This window comes from Salvia splendens, chromosome 15 (assembly GCF_004379255.2).
Source record: "Salvia splendens isolate huo1 chromosome 15, SspV2, whole genome shotgun sequence".
Lineage (NCBI taxonomy): Eukaryota > Viridiplantae > Streptophyta > Magnoliopsida > Lamiales > Lamiaceae > Salvia > Salvia splendens.
Genome location: NC_056046.1, coordinates 29,249,907 through 29,270,788, shown reverse-complemented (window position 1 = coordinate 29,270,788; position 20,882 = coordinate 29,249,907). Strand labels below are relative to the sequence as shown.

Below are 20,882 nucleotides of genomic sequence, written 5' to 3'. Positions count from 1 at the left end.
ACTGAGATTTCATTTTGTTTAGTTCTGCGCCAAAGTTGGGTACACATGTAAGTCTCTTCGTTCGTGAATAGGAGTTCCATTTTTTATTTTAGTCCATATACAAGTAAGACTCATATTCTATTAATTTTTTTCATTATTTTTCTTAATAATTCTTAAAATTCGTACCGTCAAGGAATAAAGAGTACATGTTAATTTAATAATTTTTTTATTTTAAAATAAATACAAATGCATTATTTATATTTTTTTTGCTAAAATTAATCCTCTTACCTATTTTATTTACTTTTATTTTTCCGTCATCCACTTCTTAAACTCTGCATTATAAAAAAGACATAGTAACAGATGGAGTATATATGGGAATTGAGCTGCAGATTTTCATCTCCAATGGCCGCATTTGTGGAAGACAAAACTTCAAAGGCATGTGCACCATTTATCACAGTAGAATTTTACAAATTGATAGTCAAAGATGGCGGTTTCCACTTGCGGTGGTGGATGATTATCTCAACATTCTGTTCTCAATTATGCAAGCTTTTACGCTCAATTATCCAAAAAAGATATTGAATTTTTTGAGATTCAATGTATCGGAACTATGATAACTGGGAGAAGTTGGTCGCAGCTGTTCTAAAGAGAGAAGAGTTCCGGCGGCTTGCACTCTGCGACAGCTTCAGCACCTCAAATTCAACTAATTTCAGCTTTGATTCCGATGTTCCTATCGGTATTCAATTACTCCATTTGTTATCAATTTTTGTGCCCTATTTTGTTATGAGAAATATGATGATGAGGAATTAGGGGTTTTTTTTTAGTGATTATATTTTGGCTTAAAGGCTTGATTTTGTTCATTCTCTTTCGCTACATTATTGTGAAGAGTTGATGAAGTTTTAGAACAAATCGGATTCCAATTTTTTGCTATTATATTGAACGGGATGTGATCCATTGCTAACTTTTCTTAAATTGTTAACTTGCTAACTCATTAACGTATTGTATTAAAAATGTCAACATAAACTTAATTTGATATTTTAATACATTGTGTTGACATTAATATTTAAATGTCAACATAGTTCATCAAAATGTCAACACAAATGTGTTACTACATTTTAATGTGATCGTGTTGACAATTTTAATACACAATGTTAATGAGTTAGCAACTTTGCAATTTTAGAAAATTTAGCATTATAACGCACCCTATATTGAACACTATATGGTTCAATATAATTTTGTACTATATCTAAGTTCTTGCAATTATTTTATGTTTTGATTTCTGTAAAGAGACAATGTTGGTTTTAGTATTGGAAAGTGATAAAACAGTGTGAAGTAGTAATCAAAGCACCATTCTCAGGGAAGATTGTCAATTATTTAGATATATAAATTGGTAATTTCATGTAATGAGCAATTTTTAGTCCATTCCTACAGTCCCCAAAGTTTTTCTGTGTCGATATATGATTAGATACAACTACTTTCTGACTTGCATCTTTTTATATTCTCTTGTGATCTTGATGAGATTATAGATATTCGGGCGAGAGACTCGATCATGCAGATCTATCTAGTCAGGAAACTTTCGTTTTCCGTGATGTGAAGGCCATAGAGTATGGGGAGATAAAAAAAGCTACCAAAAACATTCACCCAGGCATGTTGTGGGGGAAAGGGGCAGAGGCAAATGGTTGTGTTTATAAAAGATGGATCCATGAACACAATCTTACCGCAGAGAAGCCTGTAACTGGAATTACTGTTGCTATCAAGAAGTTGAAACACGAAGGTTATCAAGGAAATAGGCAGTTGGCAGTAGGTGTTTCCCCTCTAACTTCTCTTTAGTGCTTAGTTTTACAGTGCAATGTTTACCAACCATTCAGAATTGTTGCAGGATGAAATACATTATTTGAGTCAACTCCATCACCCAAATTTGATCAAACTTGTCGGATATATCTGCAGTGCAGACAACAGGATTCTGGTATACGAGTTCATACTCAAAGGAAGCTTGGACAACCATTTGTTCACAAGTAAATTTGGCATACTTGACTTACTTCCATAACATCTCACCATTTTCTTCGTAAAAATTGTTAGATGTCTCCTCTCGAAAAATAGCATTATTAAACATTAGTACTCCCTTCGTCTCCTCTGTCTCATTAGAGTAAGATTATGGTGTAAAGGTGTGTGGCCCTCATTAGCCAAACAGAAATAAGCCAAGTTTAATAGAAGAACTCAAAAAGGAAAATATACCAAGTCTACTCTGCTGTTTACTATGATGGATTGAAACTTTGGAATATGACAAGCCTCTTGCTTATTAATTTCCATGATTTATGATAAAAGTATCCAATCGTGAATATTCTCAATACTTTATAGTAGACAACCCTTTGACTCTTGTTTTCGATAAAAGCATTCTAAATGGCATCAACAAAATATGCACATATCCATTACAATTTGTGAGTTACTCTTTACAATGTGGATTTTCATGGTCATAAATGTCAATTTTTGTGTTTCGATAGGAGGGCATAATTTCCTTGATTGGGCAACAAGAGTCAAAGTGGCTATAGGTGCTGCAAGAACTATTTCCTTCTTGCATGACTTGGAAATACCGGTCATACATCGAAATATTAAGTGTAGTAACATTCTTTTAGATGGCGTAAGTTTGGCGAAGTTTTTGAATCTTTCTAAACTGTTCTCGTACGTAATCAAAACTCAATTTTGGCTCTATTGTAGGACTTTAACAGCAAGTTGTCGGGCTTTGGTTGTCACGACCGCACTTCCTAAGGATAGGAAGCATGGGAAAATCGCGACTAATGGGGGAATTAAGAAGCGGGGAAGAAGGGGGAAAACGATCAAGACAATACAACTTATCGATCAACGATGAAATTTCATTTATCAACAAGGTTTCAAATCCCGAAGGTACATAACGTGAATGACATAGTTTGACAATTCAAAGGAATTAAAAGAAATTCTTAAAACTTGACGTAGCGGAAGCATTTGAGAGTTAGCTACTACTATGTATGAAGACACAATAGCAACCGGATCATTTATTGAATATTGTCTCTGTCCAATGCTCAACATCCTCCGTCCCCCGTCCACGCTCAACCTGCACATAGGGAAAACATATGCAGGGGCTGAGTACTTGATGCACTCAGTGAACTCATGCCCGAAATACTTTCATCGATTAAATTATGTCAAGCCATCGTCGAGTGAATCTCGGGTTTTACTTTAAAAAGGCCAAGAAACACTAAAATCATTTCTATCATAAAACATGGCTGCGCAGCCCATCATCATCTCCATCATGTACCATATCTGAACTATCGTGTGAAACGAGACTGTGGCCACAATCTTGATCACTGGACCGGCCGACCTAGGGGACGGCTCACGATCCCTATCAGTGCACTAGTCCGAGTAGGGACTCACTCCCTAGTCAGACCCGAATTCGTTAACTATCAAAGTCTAGTAGGATATTATCCCAGTAGACAATCAGATGGCAATTCAAAACATAAAAACGGCATGACATACTATTTTAAACCACCCTTATTTCACCATAAACATATCATTTCAAAATAAAAGAATTTAAGTAATAAAGCCCACCTCGAAAGCTTAGAATTTCCGAAAAATTCCTCGTTCCGACTGTTAGTGTGCGTGCGAACCACCTCAAGAAGGATTGAATTTGGTGGTGGAGGAGCAAGAATGGTAGCAACCCACTTCCTTCACTCTCTCGGCTCTCTTCTCTATCTCTCGGCCCTCTCTCAAATTTTGTTTTGTTTGAAGTTGAAGTAGAAGAGTAGTGGAAAGATGGATGAACATAGATTATATCATGGGTGACTCTTGGTTTTATAGGATTAAATGTGGAAGGTAGAAGGTGAAGAAGTGGAAATTTGGAGGGTCTCCACTTTGAAGGGGGGGGGGCGTCGACTAGGAGGGAGGGAAGGAAGAGAAGAAGAAGAAGAAGAAGAAGAAGAAGGGTGGGTCTTTGGGCTTGAATTACTTTAATTCCATGTTGTTGGGCTCAAGTTATGGTAAGCCCATGTTAGAAAATATCATTGTTTAGTTAGACTTTTAAAATAATTAGGGTCCAAGCTATTTTGTAGATAGACAATTGGACTCTAATTAAATTTTGCAAAGCCCAAAATAAATTCATACTTTATATTTTTCGTACTTTCCTTCGTTAATTAAATTCACGAGTCTTTATTTAATTTTTGTTATCTCGTTCTTCATGACCAAAATTAAAGTACGTTTAACGGCATAATTTATATTTGGTGTTGTTCCAAATATAATCCCTTCGATCGTTCCTCGATTTACGCGCGTTATCTTCCATAAAAAGTACGGGCGTTACATTGGTCTTGCAAGAGATGGTCCTTCGACTCATGTATCAAGTCCAGTTATTGGTACATACGAATATGATCCTCCGGAGTACATGACAACAGGTTCTATTCTAAGTACTGATTGAAAAGAATGATTAGAATTTAGAGCTGTAAACCAAACAAACTAGGCCTGAGCTCAAACTCAGCTCGTTTGGTTTCTACTCTACACCTTATATACGAACTCAGCTCAATCTGTGGTTCAGTCACATCTCTAAACCTAGTTAGTTTATATGTCTAGCTACTGGTCTGGCTGTCTTTTTTGAATGCTGCTGTTTTTTTATGTACAGGTCACTTGACTACGGGATCTGATGTGTATGGTTTTGGAGCCGTTTTGCTCCAAATAATGTCAGGGCATTGAATTATTGACCCTAAACAGCCTGCGGGAGAGTATAATCTAATTGATTTTGCAAAACCTTATTTTAACTAAACCCTGTCCGCAATGTCTGTGTATAGAACCAAGACTACGACCAAAAATGTCCGAGGTTGTAGGTGTGCTTGAATCACTGTAATACCAATGTATGCTTGGTTATGTTTTAATGCTTGTAAAGGAAAATTGTTACAAACTCTCAATTAATGTATGAGAGTGTATCTATAAACATATGACCATTACTATGCATCTTACTATGTTTTATCGAAGTCATTCCTCTGAACATGGAATGGTCTTAGCAGATGAAAATGTTGACTGATGAAGTGAGATGAGAAAATGCTGGTATGACTTTATTGTTGAATCAATTATTTCATTGTTGAATATTAGTAAATGAGATTCAATTTTGGTGTTAAATTGTGGTGATTTTTCTAGTCATGCTCCAAATCGTGCTGGCTTTCATTCTTTTAATATGGGCAAAAGTTAGCTACAATGTCTGGATTAATGATTTACTCATATGGTTAATATGTATTAACCCCACATATTTCGATAGATCAATAAATGTATCTTTAATTTATATTATTCATTCTCAAATTTTATCTCTCATTATCCATTTCAATTTCAGCTATGTAATGTGCAAGTTGGTAATGTGCAAGTTGCAAATGTCCGCTATTGTTTAAAGTTTAAGTGGAGAGAGAAATAAAGTATGAAAAAAAAGAGAGAGTTAAGAAGGAGAAGGAATAAAGTTTTAAAATCATTTGTTTAGTATTTTAAAGTTGTAAAATTAATATTTATTTTTTCTTTTTTCTTTTTTATTTCCAATTATTCGAGTTCTTAGATAAATTCACTCTAAAATGCACCACATTAAAATTTTACAGTATGCAAATCAGTATTTTATTATAAATTCAAATATTATTTTTTCTACAAATTTTTACCTGGATAATTTATTAAATGAAAAAACGAAATGAAATAAAAAATAACAAAAACTCAGAAGTTACATAAAAGTAATAATATTGTTTTACACTTTTAGTTTATAAGACTAAACCTATTTTTGACTTCTCATTTGGTTAAATTGTTCACTAAGGTTCATCATTTGTTCTAACAACCTCTCATTCTCCCTCTAAATCCGAGCGCAACTCCGCATTTTGCCTTTCTATCTTAGCGACCATTGGCTCATGTTTCTTCTCCAAGTCCTCGTGCACCTCGATAGTGACTTGCTCTCGCATTGCTTGTACCTGTCGCTGGACCTCTTCCGTACTAACTCCAAATGAGCCACAAGCGGACTAACTGCTAGCATTAGGGAAATAGATGCTAGTTGTTTGTCCGGCTCCAGAAATTTGCTTTCTCTTGTTTAGCTTCCCAAACAGCTCAAAGTAAATGGCATCATAATCTGGATCTACTATCCCGTTGGCCCGTAATTCATCTGCCCTTGCACTAACTTTCTCCTTTAAACAGCAAAGACATAGTAGTAAGTATTCTAAATTAACAAACAAATCAATTTAGAAAATAAATCTAATTCTATCCATCAAGTAAAAGTGTAACAAATGATGTTCTCTAAATCCATCAAGTATACACTATGTATTCTAAATTAGCAAACAACCTATTTATTAGCAAACTACTATCCATCAAGTATACAATTGTAAGTGTAAAAAATAAATAGGTTTACAGTTAAGGCCGAGAACATTTGGTGAATGCAAAAAAAAATAGTAAAATACCACACAATGAAGCAAAAGTAGTTACCATGTATGGAAAAAAAGTGAAAATTTTCAAGTAATCCGGAACTCACAATCTGAATCAACTAAATCCATCAACTAAAACTGAACAAACAATTACAAGGTCCAGAAATAAATATGCTTTTCCAATCCACATTGAAAATATCCTTAGATCTATATAAACAAACACATTTAAGATCTGACTTTACTTTAACTTCAACATATTCCAAGCAGTAGCATTAGACTATAGCATCATAACCTTACCAACAATGCTACAAGTCTAAATATTCTAGCTGAATACTTTCAAAGGCATATTCTTGTTCTCAAATTAGTTAATATATTACTCCCTCCGTCCCACAAAAGATGTCACACTTGTGGGATGGCACGAGATTTTATGAGGTTTTTGTTTTGTGTGTTAAATGGAGAGAGAAAATATAATTTTTATATTAATGTGAGAGAGAACTTTTTCCAAAAATGGAAATGTGACATCTTTTGTGGGACAAACTAAAAAGGAAAGTGTGACATCTTTTGTGGGACGGAGGGAGTATAAATTTTGGGACAGCCTCTTACAATCTCACGAGTAGATGTTATGGTACAACCAAATGCAAAATCATCAACAAATCAAGTATGTGCAGATTCGCATATGTCAAGAATCACAACCAATACCAAAGTTGATTGAGCAAATACGATATCAACAGATGGTAAACCCCCTTCCTAACTGCCTTGGTTTTTCAAAAATTGCATAGAATCAACCATAGAAGCATAGCATAGATGCAAGGCAGTTTCCATTTTCTTCATTTAAAATTCCAAATGCAAGATCAAGAAATGCTTCATATCTTCTTTGATATTAGATATTAGTAAATATTCCAGCAGTTGTCACTCAAAATAATTGTAGACAAATAAATTAGTATGCATATTAATATGAATATGAAATTACCATTGTTTCTATGGCGCGATGCAAACACAACACCCCTTCTTCTGAATCTTTGCCTTTTAGCGTGTGAGTTCTTTTATAGACTTCTATAAATTCAGGACACTTCCCGTTATTCTCTTTGGTCTGCAAACAATATTCAAAAAGTTAACAATAATTACAAACTGTAAACAAGTTAAATTATAAAATGCAATATTTACCATTCTTTCTACAGTGACTTCAAATGAAACAGATCCATTAGCATGTGTGGGCGGGGCCTTTTCATACCCCTGTTTGCGGTTTTCTAAGAATTTCTTGGCAACCGGATCCTCCCATGCATTAGAGTAAGCCTCCCATAAAGCTTCAATGAAATAAGGTGGTTTTTTTTTCTTATGTTTCAATTTGTTTATATGATCACCGTATTTGTTTCTGCATCTTCTACCAAAAGCAAATTTGACGTGGTCTTGATTATATTGCTCAGTGTTAGCATGGTTCTGTAAAATAATTAAAAAAAAAAAGTTAGAACAACATATCAAATATATATATAAGATTACAGTTACATCAAGAAATTCTAGGATACAATCAGAACATAAGTAAAACCTTGACCATTCTTTATGCTAATGGTTTATACAATTACCTGAAATTCCAGCCAATATGTTTAACATCTTCGTCAGTAAGTTTATTTTGTAAGAACGCATGCGGGAGTACTATATTCTGAAACCAATCGTGTAATACGTTTGCCACAACTCTCGAAGGGTGCAAACTGCAAATCACTATAGGTTTAGTAACTTCAAAAAATTATAAAAAATGTATAAAATTAGCTAACCACTAACAGTCCCTTCCTGAGTTGTAGTATACACGACCATCTTGATCATGTGTAGGTGAAGGACTATCCCTCATTGTATTATTTCTCTCCCCTTCTTCCCCTTCGACATTATCCTCTTCATCAACATCAATTTCTTCCTCCACATCGAATAAATTCAATGGGGTTTGAGGCCCTGCGTCCTGTAGCTCAACATCGAAAAGACCCAACATTTCTGGTAGCTGAGCCGTGTTCCCTACCCGAGCTAGAGGGCCAATGGGGGCTGAGGCTCTGCGTCCTGTAAATCCTCCACGAGGCATTTCTGCAAACCAAAGGAATATAGAGTTTTTCAATACATAATGTTAATAAACATTTTCACCACCAACACGCCTACAGGAAAGAAAAATCTGAACCCACATTTCAATTACAAGCAACGAGTAAGTTTGATCAAGTTGATCATGTTACCATCAAGGCAGAAAGTAATCTGTATCATGAGAGTATGTTTCTCTTAAACCGAGACAGAATATCAATCATCTAATAAATCACACCAATCAAAATTAATACTTAGCAGAGGTTTCAAGGACTATAAGAGGTTGGTAACCTGTATTTGTCTTTGAAACTATTACAGGTTGAAACTATAAACATGTTATAGCATAGGTTTCAAGGACTATAATAGTATTTGTCCCACTCGAAAAAGTTGCTAAGAATGAAGAAAACGGTTCTGGATAAGAACTAAAGATTTTGCTAGCACCTTTACTCCCACTCGCAAATTTGATAGCACCTTTACTCCCACTCGCAAATTTTCTAGCACATTTACTCGCAAACGGCCGGTGGAAATGATTATGTTTCCTTTTTACATGAAAATTTTTTGCTAGCACATACGAGTGCTCGCAAACGGAAGGAAATTTGACTAGTGGGTAAATTTTCAATATTTCAAAAAATGGTCGTTTTTTCCATTTATGCTCACAGATGTGCTAGAAAGTATTTCGAAAAATGGTAGCAAACGGCGCCTTTTTTTTGTAGTGTGAGTTTACTATTTTAATTTTATGAATTTCATAATTTTGATTTTAATTTTTTTACTTTTGAAAATTTTATTTTCTTTTAATTCTTAATTTTTGAAGTATTACATAGAAACTTGATAAAAAAAAATAAAGACATGTTTTCATTTCCAACTCATTTGTTTCATTATTTCTAAAGCTATGAAGTTTTTTTTCTTCTAAGATATTAGAGTTCCTATCTCAATTAACTATGCAACAAACTAAATCCATTACATGTATTTATACTAATAATTTAAAAAGTAATATATTTAACATTTAATCTTTTTATTATAGTTATTATATATTGTATCTATGATCTACATACTAGTAATTCAGTCTTCATAATTGACTTCCGGTAGGTGTTCTTCTGGATACCCTTCTATCTTTAACAAATCACTTGTTTTTCTACTTTTGTTCTTTGAAGACTCAGTCTGGATTTTAAGGAGAAAAATACTGTTTCCAGAATAATCATTAGATAATATTGTTAAGTGTGGTTGGAGGATTGGTGTTCATGTAGAGATGTTGAATAATAGAAAAGGATCAGAGAATGATGCAAACTGCTCCCTGATGTTTACTTACTTCTTACACAACATTGCACATGTTCTGATTTTACTAGTTTGTTGCATTGCATAGTGCAGAGATAGAGATTTGATAATTTTGTGTGTAAATTGAGGATGTGATGAATGCATAATAATTACTATCAATTAAAGGGAATAAAAATGGCAACCAACACTATTTTTCATATTACATGAAGCATATCTTACAACATGTTTGGGTGTCCAAAGCTGATATGACTGGTGCAGTCTTCGGCCCTGTCGAACGAATCCAAGCATACCCAGCAAACATGTCTCCCGCACCTACACGAAACGTGGTTGCACCCGTCCACCTTCTCAACCGTGAACCCACACCCCGGGCACGTCTTCACGTTATCTTTCCCTATGCACCACTCCCTGAGCGATACATCGGGATCAACTTTCAGCTCGCGATACCTCTCGCAGGACAGGAGCGGGTGGTACTCAACGTGGCACTTGGTACACGTCTCCATGAAGCACACCCCGCATTTGAAGGCTGCAGCGGGGCCACTGGGACCCGCTGCTCTGTACACTGAAGGACAGTCGGTCGACGGGCAAAACTGCAAAGCACCTCCACTCGCTTCCACGTATGCACCCAACGAAGCCTCGAAAAGTTCATCGAGTTTCTCTTTACACAGCAAAGACCTCAAATCAGCAACCGCGATTTTAGCCTCGCAATCCCATTTAGAACAGAGCAACGGGAAACGTCCGCGACTTTGGATAACAGATTCAAACTGCCTCAACAAACATGACTTGCAGGCTTTGTGATGGCAGTCCTCAAGCATGTGAGAATCGCACGGCTCCACTTCACATAGACAGAGGAAACAAGCACTATCATGATCATTCTCCGGGCTTTGCAACGCGCTTGGCTGTGCAAGATCGCGCAGTATGCTTTCGACTTCTTGCATCAATGCTCTGCTACCTTTAACAGATATAGCGTGACGTCTTGCATTTAAAGACAACTCCACCTCTGGCACTTTATCTCTAAGTCCGTTAAGATCCGGCCCGAAACGCTCAACAACTCTCTTCATCATATCAGAAGGGAAGACTCCATTGCAAAGTCGAATCTCGAGTTGCCTACTGTCATATAGGGTTAGGAGACCTTTGACTAAACTCTGCTGTGCATACTCCATCTTTTCTGGGGGACCATAGACTCTCAAAGTCATTTTCTGCTTATCGAAGAATATATGCGTTCCAGTCCCTCCCTCAACAGATTTCATAAGCATTACCCCATCCTGCGAAAAAAGAATCTCAAGAACAGCCGGGGTTATATCCGGATGATGTATAATTGTCCCTCCAACGAGCTCCGACAGAGACTTTTCCAACTCGAAAACAAGTCTAGTGGCGCTAGCCGATATCTTTACTCGGTAGCCACCATTATTGGTTTTCTCCATACACCATTCTACACCTGCACAAAATTGAACATCAGCAACATAACAGTACATTTAAGGCATTTTAATGAAATGCATTTCCACAAATCAAAATCAAGGCATTTAGTACCTTGATAACGCGGATCACGCTGAAGCCTTCTGAGGGGATGATGAAACTCGTTCTCGATAACATGATATACAGAGGGAGGGCAATACACAGAGCCATTAAACAGTGGACGACATACAATTTTTTGCCACGAGCCACACCCAGGTAGTACTTTTCGGTCGATATGCTCCAGGGCCCTGGCTGCCTCCAAATATAAATTTCCATCAAAATCAATTTGGGCTCTCATGATACTGTCCTTTGCTTCTGGTGGAAATACCTTAACGTTAACCGGGGCACCCTGGATCCTTCTAGGCATGAAGGAAGAAATTTCTCGCAAAATGGCATCCTCACAAGCCGGTGGTGGTGGTAGAAGATCGTCATTTGCATTCTCTAGCAACAGAAAGAAGTCCGTGATTTGCCTACTTGTCGAAGCTCTTATGACGGGACGTATATCTTCTTGAGAAAGCTCCCTGTCAAGCCCAGTAATTCTAATGCTGTCTCGAAACTTAGCACTTGGTGTACACCAAACACGCGTATCACCAATAACTAGATTGGCGAGATCATTCACCATTGCTTCGACATCATCTGGATTGCATTTCACAAATGCAATCCCTTTGCTGCGCCGACGAGGCCACGAAATTTTGGCTTTGATACGATTGGACGACATCATTCTGAGATCACTGTCTTGATTTTTTATACAAGGAACGACCCTTAACAAACCACCACTAAATTCGACATCATTCAACGCAGAAGCCTTCTCTGCAGCATCAGGAGTAAAAAATGTCACCCTTCCCCACTTGTCCTTCTCTTCATTTTCCTGACTAGAGACATAGAACCTGCTAACAGAGCAAACCAAACCCGAAGTGAAACTCTCAATAAAGAGTAGAAGCTCTTTCCGATCAAGTGCGCTAACATTAGAATGATATATGTCAACAGACAGGCATCTGTTCTCAAGTTCCAGATGCTTTATCTCAGCACCAGCACCAAAGAGAGCAACGGAGTTCAAGACCTTAGGGCCATACATAAATTCCTCAATACACTCATTCCGCAATAGCTTCTTTTCATACTCCAATGCTTCTACAACTAAACCCATCACTCTCTCAATATGCTGTGAAGAAGCATACACAAGCACCTCATTCTGGTCAACATCAACCACAACACCAATCCTTTCATCAGCACACGACTCTCTTACTTTTGATTCAAGAAAGCGCACATTGCTATTAGCTTTCCCACAAAACCTTTTTAACTGAACACTTCCAAACCCTGATAGAACCCTCTTCTGCAACCGTTGCCTGTTCATTGCCAAGAAATCAAATGGTAGAGAAGGAGACAGGGTCGGAAAACAATCAAAATCACATGCTGTAACACATGCCAAATACTCATTTGACACAGATAATATTTCCAAGAAAACCACCCAGGCCGGCCTTTGGTCGAAGTTGAACAAAGAACACGCAGGATGCAACTGCACATGTTTCTTTGTTAGTGCCACTTCATAACCGTGTTGATCGTGGCCAGAGTACATAGCCACATTTCCAGGCAAGGAAGAGAGTGTTACTTTTTTCAAACTTTTTTCATGCTCACCATTCCAAAGCCAATAGTGTGGCACAATGATATTCAATTCATTTTTAAGGCAAGCTTCCATTTCCATAACAGTGTCCTGGCATCTCCTTAATGTCTTTGCATTAATGCTATTTTCCCAACACCAAGTGTTTCTCTTTTCACGCGGAACAGCTTCCCACTCTCTGTAAACGCCAAGAAATGTGAAAAGATCGCCGCTAGGATGGCAAAACATCACTTTCAGGCAATCAGATTTCAACTTAGCATCCACCGTTCCGACTCTGCAAAATATGCTACTAGAATTTGCCATTACTGCAGCAAGAACAAGACCCTCTTTACCCAACCGCTGGCGGAAGGATTGTAAAATTATTTTACCAAGCCGAGGCTCAATACTCAACTTCACTATGTCTTTCCCTTCACTTGTTAACTCATACGCATCGTTTTTCAGCACAATTGCTCCTAGCTGAACAAGATTTCTGACATCCATATCTATGGAACTGGCACTAGGTGCATCAACAAAGTCAAACTCCTGCAGATCCTTCACACCCAATGCCACGATTTTTAAAATTGCTACGCCAAGATGCACCTTGCGAATTTCTGGTTCCTGGTGTGGTAGCATTGATTTAAAATCATCTTCAGAGTAGAGTCTATAGCATGTCCCAGGCTCTGTTCTCCCAGCACAACCAGCTCGTTGTTTAGCAGAGCTCTGACTGATTCTGCTAACCTTGAGAATGTTCATCCCTGTAGCAGGTTCATACATGCTCTCTTTTGCCATTCCAGGGTCAACCACATACTTGACGCCGGGTATTGTCAGTGATGTCTCAGAAACATTGGTGGAAAATATCACTTTTCTTTTACCTGGATAGGTTAGAAACACTTTATGCTGTTCTTCATATGAAAGTTTTCCATGTAAGGGCAATGCTACAACGTACGAAGCTTGGAAATTCTCACAAGCCCATTCTACTTCACTCTGCTGACGTCAAGAATGCGAGAATAGTGCCTTCCCTCTCAGTCTTGTTGATCTTCACTACTGTAGTTAGAACATCATGTACATACGACGGCATTAATTTAGACACTTGAGAATGGCAGGGTTCATATTTAACAACAGGGAAGTTTCTCCCAGACACATGCAAGGTCCTACAGCCAAAAAAGTAATCAGAGAATCGGTCTGCATCCACGGTAGCAGACATGATGATAAGCCTGAGACAGGGCCTCTGACAGAGTAGAGTCTTGAGCAAAGCCAGAAGGAGATCTGTGTTCAAGCTCCTTTCATGAGCCTCGTCAACAATAATGCAAGATACCATGGATAGTTGATTGTCGCTTATGTAGTGCTGCAACAGGCAATGATCAGTAGCAAACACCACGTTGGACTCAAACTCCTGAAGCGATGAATATGACTGGTGACACACAACTGGAGTATCATCATAGCACCCAAAGCTTTCATCTTTCACCCTCTCCGCCAATGTGATTGCAGCAAGTTTTCTTGGATCCGTGCAAATAATGGCACCGTCTCCACATATTCCAGAATCAGCAAGAAACTGAACCAACTGCTTGCTCTTTCCTGAACCGGTCTCACCTATAAGTACTGTCACCTGTGAAAGTTCCCATCGAAACAATTAAAATACATTCCGAATGCTTTACCAACAATTGCAAGTCTACATGAAATAATCAACATCAATAAGCAATCATTCCTATTAAAATAAGAACCTCCAAAATGACCTTAAAATGTAATAGACATCAATTTTGTTTCTTTATACAATGATTTTTATATGATGTTAACTTCCATCCTTGCATAAAAGTTGATTGAGTTGGAAATTGTCACCCTTTCTTTCATATAATTATAATTTTCCATGTTTGAAATGTGACAATTAATACTACAAGAGAATGAGGCTAGAGCAACCTGTTAGCAGTATATCTGCTTCATGATCTCGCGGCGATGGGCATAAATAGGCAGTCCGTCATCGAGCCTCCTGCATTCCCTCATCATCAGCATATAAATCCTCCTCAATAGACCTAATGCCATTTCTGAATTCCTCAATCCTGTTGGATATAAAGGTAGTCTCACCCACCAAAACCTCCCTTTTCTCACACAGCTCATTGAAAACCCGCAACCTTCCCTTATCTCTCAAGACGCTAGAAATCCTTCTAATTTCATCTTCCACATAATCCAATTTCTTCATCCACTTCTCCACCAACACACCCTCCTTCAACCCCTTCAATTTCTCGAGAAACAACACCTTCAGCCTATCGTTCAATTCCAGCCTATCCGAGGGAAGCTCGATTGATACGAGATATTAATGGCATATCTTCCATATCTTTTATTTAGTTATCTTGTATTTTTTCCATATCTTTGTTTTCTTGTTCATTAAGTTAGTTATTAGCATTATAAATAGGAGTTATTGTAATCGTTTGAGCAATCAATCAAGAATATCAATATTATCGTTCATTCTCTTCTCCAAGTGAGAAACCGTCGTGCTCGACGGGCACTCGCCCGCGACAAACATTTATCGATCGCCGATCTACGGACGCCGATCAGCCTGATAGGAGGTTTATCCTATCATCGATGTTGGAAACAAGGTGGGGCACAAAGCCAAACCCCTTTCCTTCCAATTTCATCTCCCAGAGCTGAACCACCGTCGCCAGAGTCTCGCACCACTGCTCGTAATCGAGTGAGACGGAGATAGAATTCGACACGGCGAAATTCGATCACTGCGGCGGGTCTCCAGACCACGGCCTCCGCGTCGGCCCGCTTATGCCTGGGGCGGTGGGCGATCGTAGTTGCTGGAAGGGAACTGTGATCTCCAGTGGTACGGTGCGGTTGACGAAGGCTGACGGCGGCCGGCAGAAGAAGAGGCGTTGGATTGGTCCATGAACGTGCATGCAATGCAACTGGGATACCGTTTTAGATATCTACAAAAAGGCGCCAAAATCGAATTAAATAGTTGATGAGAGTAAAAAGTGAGTTTAGAAGCGTGGCTGAGTAAGAGGAGAATTGTGGGAGAAAGGTGGACGAACGGAGGCTGTTGCACGTTAATCTGAGACGGCCTGTTAAGGACCTAAAGATAATCCGGCGCCCGTGAGGGTCGGCGGAGATAAAGATCTGGGCGGCTGTGCGCGGGTTCCAACCCGTCGGGCAACGGCTACAGATCAGATATACGTTCCGGCTGTGCGCGGAGACCTTCCGTCGGGCAGCAGGTAGCGTAGGGAATTATGGATTCAAAGCATAACTCGAAGCATTTGGCTAAAATAATATATTCATTGATTCATTGTTGGATGATTAAATATGATAACAAGCTCTCCTATTTATAATACTAGAATACTACCCTAACTTATTGAATAAGAAAACTAAGATATGGAAAAGATTTGGTGAAATAAAAGATAACTAAATAATTGTGATTTCCTAAGATATGGGATCGTATCAACTCCCCCACGGTTAAAATCCACCTTGTCTTCAAGGTGGGAACCACGAAGCTACGAAGAGTTGAAAGAAGCAGCTTTGGCGATTTATCTCCTCCTGGATCAAATGCCCATCGAATAGTTGTGCATCTCCCTTCATCATTTCCACCCAAAATCACCAATAGAGAACCATGTTGGGTATAAGATATGGTGGACACCCCCGCCACATTGTTGTCATGACAATTCAACGCTAAAATGAAAAGTTTTGCCACACCTCCATGAATGCTCAAACACGGCGTGTCATTTCCCGGAGGAATCAACCTTGCATCGGCGTCGAGCGACGGTAATCGAGGATTCATACTTGTAACATTAATGACATTCAAATTCACATAGACACAAACAAGTGCTTGCGAACCAGAGTGAGCATCCCCTGTCTTACCCAATTCTTCCGCGTTTAATTTAAGCTCATCCTCACACAACCTTCGCTTCTCCTCCATTTCCTCTTGATTGTCCTGTTTTTTCATATCAAATCCAGCCAGGATGTCATTAACAAGGCTCTGATTCTCCATGCTCTCTCTCTCTCGCTCGGCTTCTCCATCAACACACTAAAACCTTTCTCTTTCGGCTCTAAACTAGATCGAAGGGCTTCGTCTTTATTTTCTTTCTCTAGCAAAGTCTCTATATCTTCTCTCATCTCCAATTCCTTGTGTGTTGGAACACTAAGATCATCAATCTTCTCATCATATGCCCCGACGAGCACTTGCCGCGGCGTATTGCCGGTCTTGACGATCTCTTCTAGGGACTCGTCGATTGGAACATCAACATCAGGATTAGCGTCCCCATTGTGAGCGGTGTTGTTGGGAACATCCTCAACTAGATTTTCGTCATCTATATTTTCCTCAAACGTTGCATTCAACTCAGCGAGGAGGGAGGAATGATTCAATCTATAAATACGCAACTTCTCGTTGTAATCACTTACTGCAGCTAGGTGGGATGGGTAAGGAGAACAAACCTTGAGACTGGGAATATTGGGCAGACCACGCTGTTTCCCCAAATCAATAAACCTGTTGGACTGTTGAGGCGGGTGCGTGGCAACGGCAGACAACGGAGCTGTGTGGTGACTCAACGGTCGGTCAGACTTCGTAGGCTGCAAGGTCTGCGGGCAGCGATAGTCGGGCTGATCCCAACGACTAGGCGGACCCAGTGGTGGCTGATCATAATCCGAATATCCTCGCGACCAAGAGGGCTGCCACGACTGTGGTGGGTCGTAACAAGTGGCTGGCCGAATAAACTGCTGATCATACCCGCCTATTTGTTGACGATGTTGTTGATATCTTAGTGGGTCCCAACATGAACCCCTGTGATTTCTCCCCTCGCGATGATATCGATCTCTCTGCAGGCTGTCACGCGTGCCAAAATTAGGGTTTCTAGGGCGAGGCCCCCTCTCCCAATTACGTCTACGTCGTGCCCCGTCACCATCAGAATCGTCGTCGTCATACCCTGTTCGCTGATCATACCTGCGGTTAGGTTCAAGATTATCGAACCGGCGATCCATTTCATCCCTCCAAGAATCCCATCTGTCGAGTCTATCTATCAAGCGATCCCATTTATAACTCACGGAATCATCGTGGTTCGTATCCTCCGTTGGGCGACCCTCACGGTCCCCCTCGTCGGTATGCTGTCGGTTGAAACCGACGTTGTCTCGGCGGCCAATCGCGTTATCACGGCGCGACGAGCCATTCGGAAAGTAGTCGGGTCGGTTTGCGCCCCAACCTTGCCTACCGTTGTTGTTGTATCGTCTCATGAGTACACAGATGGAAGCACCAGTTGTTAAGGACCTAAAGATAATCCGGCGCCCGTGAGGGTCGGCGGAGATAAAGATCTGGGCGGCTGTGCGCGGGTTCCAACCCGTCGGGCAACGACTACAGATCAGATATACGTTCCGGCTGTGCGCGGAGACGTTCCGTCGGGCAGCATGTAGCGTAGGGAATTATGGATTCAAAGCATAACTCGAAGCATTTGGCTAAAATAATATATTCATTGATTCATTGTTGGATGATTAAATATGATAACAAGCTCTCCTATTTATAATACTAGAATACTACCCTAACTTATTGAATAAGAAAACTAAGATATGGAAAAGATTTGGTGAAATAAAAGATAACTAAATAATTGTGATTTCCTAAGATATGTGATCGTCTTCTTGTTGAGACGTTAATCTCTTCGCTTAATTATCAAAATTAACAATTTAGGGATCAAACTATTGTTGATTTATTTTACAATAAAATATAAGATTAATAATATAATTTGTGAAATAGATAAATACATTAAATAATAATTTGAATCCATTATTTAAATTAATAAGCATATTAAGCGAAATAGAAAATAACTAAATTAATTAAATAAGCTTGGGCCATTAAAAATTCCTTTCACTGTATTATATTTGAATTATAACATACTAGCATAGAATATATAATATTCCAAATTTACGATTTTATGTTAGTGTATTTTTTATTGTATATATTAATTAATTTGTAGTAGTATAATCTATTGACAACGTGTTGTGGAGTTAGGGTGAAATGTAAATAATATGTAGGTATGATTGAAAAATATAAAAAACAATAAGTGAATATTGAATATTTTTTTTGAATTTGAGTTTGATTTATTTGATTGAATTAAAATTATGATTAAGTGACGTATAAGTTTGGGATAAATGGTTAGAGACACTCTTAAAAAAAATCAACAATTTAATTTTCAGTTTGGTATCAAATTTCAATATCTCAAAAGTTTTACTATCTAAATTTATAATCATAATTAAGTGACTATTCAGATTTGAAGTAGAAATATTGGGATGAAAAGGATAAGAGGAGAAAATAAAAATAGATGGTGGTCGGCAACGGTGAAGTCCGTGACAACTACTCATTTCGTTGTTTTATGGCTGCTTTCGGATCTCCATCTTCTTCTTCTTATTTTCGTTGTCTTAAAGTGTGATTGATATGTTATTTTTTTATGAGAGACATGAATACATGATCAACCATACACCTGCGCTGAGCCTTTGTTCATGATTGTTGTTATTAATCTTACGAAAAATACTGTAATTACCATTTTTAAAAAGTTCTTGAAACATGTTTTATGTGCTACTTCCTCCGTCCCTGAAAACTATAAACATTTAATGTGCTTGAAGTGCACTAATATGAATTGATTTATAGAGTATATCAATATGTACTCTATCAATAAATCTACAAATTTTACATTATTCTCTCTTATTATATTCTCTATCTATTTTAACTATTTAACGTTTCTAAAAATGGAAACAACACTCTCTCTACTTTTTCCTCTCTCTTACTTTAACATGTACTCATTAACTCACAAAATAACACTACATAAAATCTCATGCCGAAAATCAAATGTTTCATATTTAATGGGACGGAGGTAGTATAATTTTTTTTCAAAATGAGTGTAAAAAAATGACTTAACGTGGGACATATGGAGTAGGTATTAGTGTAATGATTCGCAGTATAATGCATCACTAATTAATTGACACACCAATTTACTTGTCCCTACACCATGCTCACATAACCCAAATATTACGACAAGATATTTTCTTTTCGAGATGCACTGAAATAAAATGAAATACTATGGAGTATTTGGAATTAAATCATGGGCTATTATTGGGTTTCATCATTTAATGTGATCAAATGCAGCTATTTAATTTTCAACTTGTTTTCATTCAAAATGAAATATTGTGATTGGAATTAATCCATGTGCCATTGTTGGGTTTTGTCATTTATTGTGACATTTCGTGTATTAAAATGTCCTCATTCTATTTTATTCATTTATTTATTCATTCATTTATTCATTTATTTATTTGTTTGTTTATTTATTTATTATTAAAATTATTATTATTATTATTATTATTATTATTATTATTATTATAATAGTTATACTGCCATTTCTGTCTATTCCTCAAAACTCCCCTTTAGCTAAAGAATGATTCTCAAATGTCTTAAATTAAGGATTTAATTAGAGTAAGATAATTTTAAAATAATGAATGAATTTATCAAAGAAAAGAATTAGAGTACTTATTAAATTGTAATATTGTCGGCTGTTTTTAGGGTTGGATTTTAGGGATATTTTCCATGTATATTGATTGGGCTATATATATTATTTGATAACATTCTAGATTTATTTACTTAACAATTCTAAATGGAATAATTCACGCCCATATTCGAATAGAACAACCATGAGATCTTGCGCTATGTTTAATATAGACAGATTAGTAAAAATCCATCTCTATAATTATGTATGATAAGGTTAATTTCATGCATCGGTTATGGGGTTAAATTCAGTAATTTTCGGGGTCTAACACATTTTTTAAGCCAGGTGTGTGGAGGAAATCGCCAGGTCCAGGAAGTGGAGGAGATAATTGTCAGGCGAAGGAATTCAGCAGAAAGTGAGCGGAAAATTGCCAGACGGAGGAGATCACTAGGCGAAGGGCAAAGTGGAGAATTCAAAGAGAGATTCTAGAAGATCGACTCCGCATCTATAAATAGAGAGCACGCGACACACATGAGAGGACTTACATCACATTTTCGCTCTTAGCTCACTTTCATACACAATCCACACACACTTGGGGCATAGGGGATTTACGGGGGTTCATCGGGGCTCTTAGTTGTTCGTTGTTGTGTACCACCATCCTCACGTAGGGCGAAGAAATAATTTACTGAT

General features: G+C 37.9%; 2 protein-coding genes and 1 long non-coding RNA gene across 3 annotated transcripts; 1 reads left to right on the top strand and 2 right to left on the bottom strand.

The window, feature by feature from the left end:
- Positions 1-573: 573 nt before the first annotated feature.
- On the top strand, positions 574-2,742 carry LOC121766984 (probable serine/threonine-protein kinase PBL3). Its single transcript, XM_042163205.1, has 5 exons — positions 574-712; positions 1,496-1,776; positions 1,856-1,991; positions 2,478-2,614; positions 2,692-2,742. The coding sequence occupies exons 1-5, from the start codon at positions 574-576 to the stop codon at positions 2,740-2,742; spliced, it is 744 nt and encodes a 247-aa protein (XP_042019139.1).
- Positions 2,743-5,783: 3,041 nt separating this feature from the next.
- LOC121768078 lies at positions 5,784-8,617 on the bottom strand. The gene is made up of 5 exons (XR_006043277.1): positions 8,534-8,617; positions 7,952-8,438; positions 7,536-7,808; positions 7,342-7,461; positions 5,784-6,137 (listed from the first exon to the last, which is right to left on the bottom strand). It is a non-coding gene; the product is annotated as an uncharacterized LOC121768078 (long non-coding RNA).
- A 1,213-nt stretch (positions 8,618-9,830) lies between these two features.
- On the bottom strand, positions 9,831-15,034 carry LOC121768088 (ATP-dependent RNA helicase DEAH11, chloroplastic-like). Its single transcript, XM_042164443.1, is given in 4 exon segments — positions 9,831-11,133; positions 11,226-13,731; positions 13,733-14,350; positions 14,659-15,034. Coding segments are annotated over 4 exon segments (4,542 nt in total). The 5' UTR covers positions 14,857-15,034; the 3' UTR covers positions 9,831-9,913.
- Between the last annotated feature and the right edge of the window lie 5,848 nt (positions 15,035-20,882).

Excerpts from the sequence above, each read along its gene's own strand:
- LOC121766984 (XM_042163205.1), top strand. The coding sequence starts at position 574 with ATGTATCGGAACTATGATAACTGGGAGAAGTTGGTCGCAGCTGTTCTA. Across the intron at positions 713-1,495 it reads TGATTCCGATGTTCCTATCG|ATTATAGATATTCGGGCGAG; the intron begins GTATTCAATTAC and ends GATCTTGATGAG. Across the intron at positions 1,992-2,477 it reads GGACAACCATTTGTTCACAA|GAGGGCATAATTTCCTTGAT; the intron begins GTAAATTTGGCA and ends GTGTTTCGATAG.